Source organism: Rhamphochromis sp. 'chilingali' (assembly GCF_963969265.1).
Source record: "Rhamphochromis sp. 'chilingali' genome assembly, chromosome: 7".
In the NCBI taxonomy this organism is placed as follows: Eukaryota; Metazoa; Chordata; class Actinopteri; order Cichliformes; family Cichlidae; genus Rhamphochromis; species Rhamphochromis sp. 'chilingali'.
The window spans coordinates 23,606,670-23,619,414 of record NC_137934.1 but is presented as its reverse complement, the minus strand read 5'-3'; the positions used below and the strand labels follow the sequence as shown (position 1 = coordinate 23,619,414).

At 40.3% G+C, this 12,745-nt stretch overlaps 1 protein-coding gene across 2 annotated transcripts; it reads left to right on the top strand.

The window, feature by feature from the left end:
- The first annotated feature begins 128 nt into the window (after positions 1 to 128).
- On the top strand, positions 129 to 11,891 carry mansc1 (MANSC domain containing 1). Of its 2 annotated transcripts, none has more exons than XM_080886939.1 (4): positions 129 to 624; positions 5,190 to 5,516; positions 6,363 to 6,503; positions 8,796 to 11,891. In XM_080886939.1, the coding sequence occupies exons 2-4, from the start codon at positions 5,264 to 5,266 to the stop codon at positions 9,827 to 9,829; spliced, it is 1,428 nt and encodes a 475-aa protein (XP_080743065.1). In that variant the 5' UTR covers positions 129 to 624; positions 5,190 to 5,263; the 3' UTR covers positions 9,830 to 11,891. The 2 variants fall into 2 exon arrangements, with proteins under 2 accessions (XP_080743065.1, XP_080743064.1); XM_080886938.1 differs by having other exon boundaries at positions 129 to 652; positions 8,796 to 11,890.
- The last annotated feature ends 854 nt before the right edge of the window (positions 11,892 to 12,745 follow it).

The window sequence follows — 12,745 nt, the reverse complement described above, 5'->3', positions numbered from 1 at the left end:
TCTAATGTCTTTATGGGCTTCCATAAATTCAGTCGAATTTACACCTATGTTGTTTTTGTAATGTTTTAGAGGCGTTAATGGTCTTCCATACATGTTGGAGGTTTTATAAACTATTGATCCGCTTCACGCTGGCATCCTTTCTCTCAGATGTTTTGTTCATGATCAGATTTAATTATTGATGAGGCTCCGTATGGAGCTCTTATATAAACTGTGTCTTTATTGAAACATCTGAAGCTCTTTGTGTCCGGTTTCTCCGGCTGTTTCTCTGATATTTTTCCGGCTTTTTGGAAGAACATCAGACGGCAGTGAGCCTCAGATTGGGGATGCAGGCTCCTTCCCTCCCCCTACCAGAGGACAAAGACTAAAATGGGTCAGACTCAGGAGACAAGCAGCAGATCCTCCGCACCAGCCATCATGTAACGTCCTCCATCCTCTGCAGGCGGAGAACAGCCGGGTTCGTTATTAAGACAACAGAAACGCGTCCTCTGCCTTCTTTTTGTTTGAGCATCATGTCCTGTCGGGACGGCTGAGGCTTCTTACTGGAACTAAGCTGGTTTGAACAAACACCGACTCATCACATCACATCGCACTGACCGCCGGAGGGACGATGGAGGCGGCGCCGAGGTAATCTGTGTCCCCGCTGACCGCTCAGGTAACAAAACGCATTTCGGCCGCTTCGTGTCCCAATTAGGCTCCATTACCGCACCAGTAAAACCAGTACAGGGCAGGTTTGAAGGGCAGGTGCTGTGTGCAGCAACACATTAGCTTCGTGCTAAGACTCCAGCTTATAGATGCGGTCATGTGTGCAGCGCATTTCATTTATTACACACTTTATTACAGATTTTTGGCCTTGAGCTCAGGCTCAGCCCGGGCAGGTGCTCTCAAGTTCTTATTATCCAAAAGGAGCTGAGAGAACAACAGCTGCAGTTCTTCTGACGTCCAGCAGGGGCTCCACAGAGTCAGTCCCCATAGACTCCCATGTTATAAATTGACGTTTATTTCCTCTCTTAATAACAGCTGGGATATCTGTGTGACGTCATCCTGTGTTCTGCTGTTGATGTGATGTATGGATGGAGTCAGTGCCTCAATCATAGATTTTATATAAAAGATGGAATAGCTGCTGGAGCTTGAGCTTTTTCACTGTCGCAGTTTTTGGCTCATGGGCTAATGACTTGTGATTGGCAAGTCTGATTCTAATAACAGGCAAAATTTACAAAAAGATCTTTGAGTTTTATTTAGTTAAACTTGAAACTATAGTCTGAAATCAGAAAAGTATCACAGAAGTCACAGTTTTGGCTTTTTATACTGTTAATAAGGTTCAGGTTTTAGATCTCTAAAATTGGACTTTTTTATTTATTCATTTTTCAGGTAGCAACTTTTAGCCATGCAGGTAATTTACACTTAGCCCTAAACTCACTTATTTAAACTCTGTTGAAGTTTAATGTCAGACTAAAGTTTATTACAGTGAACTAAGACTAAGAAGACATTAGTTAAAAATTAAAACTACTTCTTCTCCTTTTACTTTTTTTAATGCCCGAACAGCCCCTGAGTTGTCATGTTGTCAGAGTCATGAAACCGGCTCTGTGAGGTTATTACATCACTATTCTGCTTTTACATCAATGATGCATTTTGTTAAGCTCTGTGCTAGTTTTAGTTGATTACAGCCTTATTGTACACTATAAGCATAGTGAGTTATTTTCCTGATTTAGTGGTAAGATAACTCGACAGGTTGTGAAATTGTTGTTGATTTCTTTAGGCTTTTATGTGGACATGATAGTATGTGAGGAGGCTGTATATGACATGGAAGAATACACCCCATGACATTCTTATGTTTTTAATTAACTTTGTTGCAGATTTTACGAAATTAAAGACTAAATTAAAAAACATAAAATATATAGAGATTAAACTCACCTCTAACTCTGGTTTGTTAGAATTTCTCTTTCTAAAAAAAAAAAAAAAACTAATAAAATGATCACCATGACAGTCCTCCCAGATGTTACAGGAAAGGTTCATCCAAGCACCCATTAAAACGAGGACTAGCGAGATTATATACCACGTTCTGATGTGGATTTCTAAAAAGATGAAGTCATATTTGGAGTTAGTGAAGTCGAGTTAGTTGACATATAATGATGTGCTGCCTGGTGGCTACTTACAGACTCATGGTTAAGCTAGTATAACACATTAGCACAGGGAAGATGGAGAATGAGGGTTAAACTGCTGTGAGTAAAAGTTCATGCTGAGGGTTCCTGTTGAGTAGAGGACGATGCTGACATAAAAACAGGGTCATCATGTTGTCGTGAATAAGGAGCACTAATCTGTCTGATAGTGGCTCAGATAACAGCAGCTGTAAAGCTGATAGGAGAGCAGCCGTAGCAGAAAAACAGGCTAAAGTCCTGCTCTGTGGACTGTGGACCCACAGAGCTGCTGAGCATCTAAAGGAGGACTGTTCACACGGTCGGTGAGTTTCTGCTCTTAATTATTAAATACTCAAAACTCTTTATACAAACTAACATGTTAAGTAGGCTGTACATGGAAACAAGGTCCTCTTCATCTTCTGTACTTGTGCAATGGGAGCTGGATTTATTCCACCAAATCCAAACGATGATCTTTCAACTATATTTAAATTTTTGAGGACGTGGATGAGATCACAGTAAAGCAAATGTGGTAAAAAAGATGAGTGTAAATTTTGCTTATGTAGCCAAAAACACTGCGTTTTTAATGTGCTTAGCAGACACACCACAGAGAAGCATCCCAGCAGCAGCCTAAAGTCACGCCAGGTGTACTTTTTAATAGGCTCTGCATCAGGCTGCACGGAGCAGAAGTGGGCAGGAAGTGACAAACAGGAACTACAAAGTGAATTTGATGTGTTTTAGAAATAAATGCCCGCTTGCACATGACAAAAGTCAGTTGGAGACTCAATGCGAAAATGTGCACCTGGTTTACTTCCAGGATTCTCCACGAGACGCCTCAGGATGCTACAGGAAAAGTGCACACAGTATCATACTGTATAGAGTCTAATTCTAAACCTCCTCACCTGTAATGATCTTTCACATGAACATCAAGGCAGTTTGAAACAGAGGTTGAGGTTGGAGTGCACAGTGTAAGTGGTAATGGACGTGTTCTCAGAATCTTTCGATTACACCCCCCGTGAGTAAACGTGATAATCAGGATGTAGAACACTTTGTGACGTGAGATTAATGTTTACCTCATCACAGATAACACCTGAGTTAATAAGAGCTGTAAGGAGTAATATGTAATCACAGTCCTCTTTTCTACCATCTTAGCAGTATAGAAAAACTTAAATATGGTGAAATCCACCTTTAAGGGGCTTCTGATGTCCTCATCAGTCTAATCAGGGGCTCTCTAAGTTTTGATGACTTCATCGATTCGTAGATCCTTTGATTCTCTTGTGCAATATTATTTTTAAAAAGTGCTGCTAACATTTTTAGTGCTATGCAGCTGACACCCAGCTGTATTTAACCATGAAACAAATCAGCTAGTTAAATTACAGGCATGACTTAAAGGCCTGGATGACAAAACTGAGGTTATGGTACTCGACTCTATCTTTTAAAAAAATGGTGTCTAACTAGATGTTTACTCTGGATGGAGTCCAGCAACACTGTCAGGAACCTCTGAGCCATTCTTAATCAAGACATATAGGACTGCTGTGTGGACATAAATTTTCTTTTTTTCTTTTTTTTGTGGGGGGGGGGGGGGGGGGGGTAGCTTTTATTGCAGTAAAACAATGGCGAAAAGACAGGAACGCTACGACAACTACAAGACATGCAGCAAAAAGCCTTGGGGCACATTTAAACCCAGGTCTTTGCATTAGCCCCACAGGACATAGATCACCTGCTCTACCCAGTGAGCTAAACCATCGCTCACACTGGTCTGGTTAAACATTAACTGTAGATGAATGTGACATACAGTGTTGGATGCAGGATGCACTTTAAAACCACTCATTGGAGATGGATCGGTTATACCCTTAAAGAATGTGATGCGGTGCGACAGGTGCATTTTATATTTGACCTGTTCTGTAAGCATCCACCTTTGAAATACACAGCTGAATGAACCTGAGCTACAACCATGTGGTGACTTGAAATAGCCTTATGAACATGTACCATTGCTGGAACAGGAAATATATATGCAGGATGTCAGGTGAAGCAGAATGGGCCCTCTTTAAGGATCTATGTCAGATTTTCAGTCACAACAATTTATGTAAAAGATTTTTGCACTTCTGTCTGTAAGCGTCAACCACTGGAGTGGAAAAATGAAACACTGAAAACATGATTCCTCTAATGCAGCGGTCCCCAACCTTTTTTGCGCCACGGACCGGTTTATGCCCGACAATATTTTCATGGACCGGCCTTTAGGTGTCGCGGATAAATACAACAGAATAAAACTAGTACTGGTACCGAAAAAAAGAAAATTTATTCATAACACAAATGAAAAGACCCAGGAAAACCGAGTAAACGATAAAAACGATAACAAAATAATGCTGAAAACCGATAAAAACCCTGAAAACTATACATTTCACACCTGAGCCTCAACTCTCACGGACCGGTACGGACCGAGGCCCGGGGGTTGGGGACCGCTGCTCTAATGTTTAGCTCAGGCCCCAACAGTGCGTCAATCCCCAAAGACTCTCATATTAAATGTACAGCCTGCTGTGGTCTCTGTAGGTTTAAAGTTTCCATTATTAGAGGTGTGGCCTCTTTTCCTTTTCCTTAATTTTGATGCAGCGCTGGAATAGCTTTAGATTAGCGGTCTGAATGCTTCTTCCACCACATTTTTCTCTCTGATTCAAACATCTTTCTGACCTCGTTCAGTAGTAATCTAAAAAAAGAAGCTGCCCCGCCACCTCCTTCAGGAACAGCTTCCATTTTTAGGTTTCTATTTTCTCTCCACAGATCTAATTTTGCTCTCTTTGTGGTCCAAGACAGATCTGGGACTCTGAGACATCCTGACAAGGGTTTGAAGTCTCAGACAAAGTCCAAGAAAGACTTAATAAGATGTACTAAAAGGTTTGACTTAAAACAATGGTTCCAAAAAAATCCACCTGACGTTTCCTGCCCTTTTTTCTCGTTCAGTGTCATCTTGCCTCTGTTGTTCTGAGTGTTTGCTGTGAAACACTTAAAGTGATAATATCATTGATTAAACTTTAATAACAGTGGGTTTGTGCTCTGCAGTTCATCTCTGTGGATTTCTGCTGTCCTGCTCTGCACACCGAGGCCTTTCTGATCTGAGTACGCCCACTGCAGCCATGACCCCTCCCACCTCTGAACGACCCTTGGGGACGCTCATGCTGTTCGTTTACGCTGCTTTCACATTCATAGTGATGATATCACTTCCCGTGTCAGCACTGGAACCAGAGACGTGTTTCTCCAGGCAGCACCAGAGCGCCATAGTCGACGTCAGGCTGTCGCTAAACAGACCGACAACAGCCATGGATGCCCGGGTGGTCCACTCTGAGCGGGATTGCGTCCTCGCCTGCTGCTCAGAGGAAGTCAAACCAGGTGAGCAGAGTGAATGGGGAACATGGGGGTCAAAGGTTATGTTTTTTAAAGATATGTTTAAAAAAAACTGTGTCTGAACCATGAAGCATGAAGCATGTAGCTAAAGTAAAAGCACTCATTAGTCTATCCATAATATTATTGGATAATACTAATCCAGTTAAAGCTTTAAAATAAATGGTATGGAGCATAAAGTAATGTACTGGCATCTAAAGTCTGGTTGAAGTGGAAGCAGCATAAAATAGAAATACTGTACTTCAGTAAGAAGTACAGCTTTAAAAAGCATTACTTAAGGAAATTTACAAAAGCCAGCAGCGTCTGTAGGGACCAATTATAAATGGTGGGCTGGTGCCACCCTATGCTCATTCCATCCATTTACACCCCTGCAAAATCATCACCAGGATCTATAGAAACAACAGCAATGACTGTATGTCCAAGATACCTTTGTATAGTGCTCAGGAAAGCCTGAGAACTGAGGTCACGCTGGCCCTGGTGGTGAAAGTTTTGGGTAATTTGTGCAGATTGTAAATTTAAATATTTACCTTCAAAACCAGACATAAGAAAAATCAAAGCTTCATTAAAGGGGAGCTGCTCTTCTTGTTTCGTCATGTATACCTAATTTAGTCAGAGAAAGTATAACCCAGGTTACTGGCTTTGACGGCCACATGTAACCATCTAAAGACTATATCTGGTTTTTGGTCAGTGTTTTTTTTTTTTCCTGTAACCATCGCTACCGTGGGATATATCACAGTTTCTCTATAGTAGGCTCATCAGTCTCAAAGGTCACAGCAGACCAAAAACTGTGACTCAAAAAAGTGAAAGGAAAAAACTAACTTTGTGTTTCTGAAGGTGCTAAATGCAACATGGTGGTTTTCAACGGGAACAAACACGCTGGTGATGAGAACTGCTTCCTGTTCCACTGTCAGATGGAGCAGGACTGTCCTTTAACGAAGGCTCAGGAGGGCATCAACACCTATGACATCTACAAAGGTACGTCAGATACTCATTGTAAACACAGAAAATGACTTTAATAATGATGATTAAATGCATGATGAACAAAGACATGAGTGACCCAGCTTTGCATACATTCAGCTTCGGATTCTTGAAGATTTTTAATAAGTAAATTTAAGCCAAAACTAGAAGTATTATTGATTAGTTTAGAAAATAGTTTTCATTTTTCACCGTAGGATCTTCACTTCATTATTATTAAAAAACAAAAACAAAAGCAAAATTAATGATAATGATATTATGTTGATACCTGTGGAAGATCAGTCACGTTCATCAATTACCCTCCCCACACACATTTTTGGCTGTGCGTTCTGTGTGGAGTTTGTATGGGTTTTCTCCAGGGCTTCCTCCCACAGTCCAAAGACATGCAATTAGTGGGGTTAGGTTAATCGGTGATTCTAAATCCGGTCTTTAAGTGATGTTGTGATGAATCCTGCTTCCGGGTCCAAACTACTCTGCGTTTAATAAGGCTGTTGTGTTTTTAACGTTTTAATTAGTGCTGTCAGCGTTAATCTTGTTAAAATGACGTTAACGCCATAACCCCATTAACGCAGCAAATCTCTGTTAGCGAGTTAACGCGGATCGTCCCGTGTGTGGGGCTGCACGGCGACAACGCATTAACACGTTTAGCTCGTTAACGTGTTAGTGCCATGCAACCCCACGCACGGGGCGATCCGTGCTAACTTGCTAACAGAGATTTGCTGCGTTAATGCGGTTATGGCGTTAGAGTCATTTTAACGAGATTAATGCTGTCAGCACTAGTTTTAATGCTTTCATCTTGTTCTATATAATCCCAAAAAAGCCCCTAAAAACAGTCAGTGATCACTGTCAGCCTCTCAATTTTTATTACTGCTATTAATTTTAAAGCACAGTTTTTAAAACCTTGCGATGTAACTACAACCCAGTCAATGCAGCAGTATATTAATTACTAACCGCGTATTGTGGATGGATTATCTCAGTTGTTCTCCTGACTGAAGTTTGGTCCATTTACAGAATCCTGCCATGCGATTGCATTTATCCCTAACCATCGGGAACCCTCACGTTACCTTTTATTGAGTGGAAAAAAGTTAGTGTTCGTCCTCTAGCGTCAATGATTATATTATGCTAATATAGCTGTGTCGCTAGCGATCACCTAGTACATCATTATATACCAGCTAGTCAAGCTTCAGTAACCCAACAAAACATCCCTGCTGTTTACTTTCCTGTGATAGTAAAGGTGATAACAGAGCTGTACGTCTTAATTTGTTTTCAAAAATATCTCAGTCAGAACATGGTATATTCTATTTAGATGCTAACTCACTGCTAACTTCTAACTCCATTAAATTTCATAAATTCTATTTTCATGAATGCCTGGATGTTAAACTTAATTGTTACCCCTAGTAGAGCAGTAATGTTGATCATTTTATTACAGATGAAAGAATTTAGACAGTTTTTCAACTCTCAGTAATGCCGCAGTGATCGTTAGTCTTAGGGACCTGCAGCGTAGTTTGGGCCCAGACATAGCTAATGACGGCAGACTTAAAGACTTTAGGTGCAAATGTGATCACGACTGGTTGACTGTCTCTTCGTGTTAGCCCTTTGCATGTCTGGGATAGGCTCCAGACCCTGCCCCTGCAACCCTGAACTAGATAAGTGGAAGGGAATGGATGAATAATTAAACTCAAAATACAACTACATAGAGGTCCATAACCATAACATTAGCAAATAATATACAATGTTATCATATATGTGCATTATTGATGTCCTATTTTCAAATATCATGGTTATCATAAATATCTTCACCTGTATATAAAAGAATAATAATTTTAAATATTAATGTGTCAAATTTCCTGTATCATGAAAGATAATTAACAAGCACCTGAACAAACATTTTAAATGATGGGGTATATTTTATGTCATGGAGTTTTTTCCCCAGAGAGTTAACAGACAGTATGGTTCTTTCACAGAAGGCACGTAGTTAAGGCTCCAGTGAGATTTGAACTCACGACCCCTGGTTTACAAGACCAGTGCTCTAACCCCTGAGCTATGGAGCCCTATATGTCAGTGTGAGACACACCTGTAATATGTGACATACCACTAAACCCAAACCGTTCATGAATGGTTGTTACCAAATTGGATCAAATGTCAGTATAATTGTTTTTTAGCCTTCTAAAACTCACTTTTTCTTGTTTGTGTTGAATTTTGGATGATTGTGGATTTTTGCTGCCCCCTGCTGACCAAACAATTCTATACAAATCTTTAAGTTTATGTCTTTGTGTTTTCTTTCCTGCACAGGTTTACTTCATCCACCCACTGTGAGACCTCCCACCACTACCACCATCACAACCACCACCACCACCACACTGGCACCAACTACGCCAACAACTGCACAACCAACAACCCCAAAAAGTATAACAACAACAATGCCACCAACCACTATCACAATGACAACAACCACTACCACAACACAACCGACAACCACTACCTTACCATCAACCACAACCTCAACCCCTACCTCCACCTCCACCCCCACCCCCACACCTCCACCCATCATCATAATTGCCACAATGGCAGCAGTGACCTCATCACCCACCACTGCAAAAGCATCACCTCTTTCCACCACCTCCATAAAAAAGCCTAACAAAACCACCAAAAAGCAAACTAAAACCTCCAGGAAAGGAAAAATTCATCCTATCAGCATCACCACCACCCAGCCAACTCATACTTCAACTCCCACCACAACCCCAAACACCACCCCCACCACCACTCCAACCACCTCACTTCCTGTTGTAACAATGAACAAGGAGGCCAAATACAGAACTACCGAAAAACTTCAGCCAAACACTGAAACCACCACGACCACGACTACAACACTTCCAACCACCACAACACCTCTAACCACCACACTTTCAACTACCACAACTACCACAACAACCACAACCACACCTCCAACCACCACCACTACTATTCCGTCAACTACCACCACAAACCCCCCTACTCCTCCTTCAACAACCACTACCACAACAACAACTACCACCACCACCAACTCCACTGAGGCGCCCACCACCAGGACAACGCCCGCGGCGACTCTTTTAATTGTCCCCAAAGGTGCTGTTCAGTCTGACCACATCCTCCAGAATTCAAGTGCTGCCAGAGGCAAAGGGATAGCAGCACATGGAGCAATGAAAAGCGGCATGGTGGCATTTGTGGTGCTGGTGCTTGCCATCCTCACAATGGCCCTCGCCATTGGAGGCCGCAAAGCAATGGAGTCTTTCGACAGACGCCACTACACGAGACTGGAACTCAATGATCTGCACTACGAGGTGTGACAAGGAAAACGTTACAAGGACGGAAGACCAGAGGGGCAGTGAGATTTATTGAATTTATTCAATTAGTTTAATAGCACAAAGTTACATAATAATGGAGCACCTACATCACCTCCTGAAAGGTTTGTCATACTGTGGAGAACACTGGATTGTGATTGGCCGGAGAGTACACATAATATTTAGTTTCTTTGCATTTAAAACAGCTGTCACTTTTTGATCTTCTAAAAAATAGCGCACTGCTTTGCTAGCAACATTTTTTTCTGTTGTTTTTAACACCCAAACCACCAATGTTATGTAAAAGATAGACACAGATATTGATATTACCTGTTGGTTTGTGACCATTGCCATGTTGCTATTTTAAAACTGGAGGCAAGCTGAAAGAGAAACCAAGGGGTGCTGTGTGTTCATACTTTAGTAACTTTTTTCTAAGTAGAGAAATTATGGCCTCCATGCTGTTTCAGCTAGCACTATCTAAAACTCATGAGTGCCATTTCAATTAACATCTGAAAACAAAATTTCCTGCATATGTTTGGGTTTTGACAGAGATCATTTTAAAAAAGATTGGTCATAAGACCAATTTTGAGGAAAGAAAAACCCTGTAAAAGCTAAGCTAAGCTGGCTTAGCTAGCTGAACTTTATGTTTATAACAATAGTGAACAAACTCCGCCCATTCCAGATTTTCTAACAAAGAAGTCATTCAACAAACTCACCAGTCACATGATTTTTAAAGTCTTCACTGTTGATTATTTCAGCTTTATTCACCTTAAGTGACCATGTCCATCTTTTATATACAGTCAGTAGGTAAAGTACAAAGATGACAACCTCATTCCATTTCAGACTCCGCCTCCTTAAACTCATCACAGACCAATCATGGACTTCATACCTTAATTTTTCTGTTATTGGTGTTAACAAAAGAAAAAGATGGTAGACTTATATTGAAAAGTTCTCACAATGAAGACAAAATATCTCTTAATTTAAAAACTATTCTTAGAATTTATTTGAGGTGTTTTTGTTTTGTGAAAAAAAAATCAAACTTTGAGATATTTTTTGGGCTTTTATGTTTTTAGATTATTTGACTTCTCATGAGACAAATTCCTCAGTTGTTACTTGATCTTTTTAAGTCTTGTGCAACAAGTGATAGTGCAACTTTGAAGCAGCCTTCAGACTTTAGGCGGTAACACTGCCCTTCTGTGGCCTCTCAGATCACATAATGAACTCAGAGTTCTGCTGGGAAGCTCATTGGTCCAAAACTTCAGCTGACGATGGAACAAAGAACAAACAGCAATATTTTTACTTGTAGAAACTCAGGAAGCTTCTGAAGTGGACTGGCGAGAAGAAACTCTATACAAGCGGACTCTGATTCAGATTCTGGCCTTCTTCTGATTCGCCGTGGGGTCGCGGGGCCCTTTGTGTATACACCTGCATGTCTTCTTCCTCCCACACGCTTCAGCCATACGAGCCTGTGATTGCTTCTTAAATCACCTGACCGGTGTAGATGTCAGACTCACTCTCTCACTGTGGTGTTTTTGTATTTTGTATTTCACATGTGGATAAATATTCAAACGATGGATGCAATCCTTTGAAAATCGATGCACTATTGTATCCTGTTTTTTTGTTTTTTTTTTTAATGACTATGATCTGCTGATTTTTTTTCATAAGTAAGAGGACACTTGCTGCGCACTATTTTCCTATAATGACGTTTGTATTGTACTGGATGTGCAGAAACGAGACTGCTATAGCGTCACTTCACCACCAGGTGGCAGCAGCAGCAGTCCGATAAACTGAAGCTGCACCAATAAGGCGTTTTCACTGATACTGCTCTGATTTTTACTTTGATTGTCTAATTAATAATTACATGGATGGTAATAGTTTGGTCTTGTTTTGTGAAGTGATGCTTTTGCATAAGTTTGAACTTTGATGTTTCGTTCTTGTAAGGATTAAAAAACTGTTGATTTTTGAAAAGTATCTGAGTCTGCAGATTTATTTTTGCTTGAGTGTGTTTGATTTTAAATAGAACCACTGTGATTTTTTATCGTCTGGGTGATCTACCAACAAATAATCAAAATTAATCTTGTAAAGTTGTTCCAAATTAAATAAAATTTCACATTTATCACAGCATCACATTTATTACTGTTCTGTATTAACCAAACTGGGAGCAGGTTCATTACAGCAACAAAAATAATCAGCCTGAGTCTGAGAAAAGTTTCCACCTGACCCATCTGTTTTTTAAATCTACAAAAACTTAAATATATGTCATGGAGCCATGCATGCTTCTACCTTCATATAATGTGTATTTTCAGAGTAACTTGCTGTCACAGTTAAGATTTATCTAACTTGTATTATAAGTTTTTGAGTATTTTTACTTCTTTCAGGGCTGAAAAAAAACCCACATTTCATCTCTGTTAAAAACTGCAAACAAACTCCCAAAGGTCTCAGCCTTATGTTAGTGCAGATTTCTCATAAACTTGAGTTTTTGGTCGATGCTGTTCTTGATCAAGCTTCTTTTCTATCATGTCCAGCTGAGCTCCAACTTTGGACAAATTCTTGGTGCAGGTTAAACAGTTGAGAATTGTTTGAGAATTCCTCAAAATTTCAAGTTTTTATATTTTCACTTTTCCAGATATATTTATGTATGCTGCACAAAAATTATTTTGAAGAAGGTTAAATGTTTTTTTATGATTTAGTGAAGAACAGTCATAAGCATTTCACAAGTTTCAAAGACTTTTATTGGCCATAAATATGGCACAGGGCTAATATGTATGCAAAAAGTTAGCGTTTACAGGGTCGACCCTTCTGTCTGTCAGTTTCTGGGCCCAAGATGGTGATCCTCCTGCTTTATCACGGTTCCAAGATTATCACTATTCGACTCAAAAACTAGCATAAAAAAATCCTCAGACTGATGATCTTCCAGGATGTCTT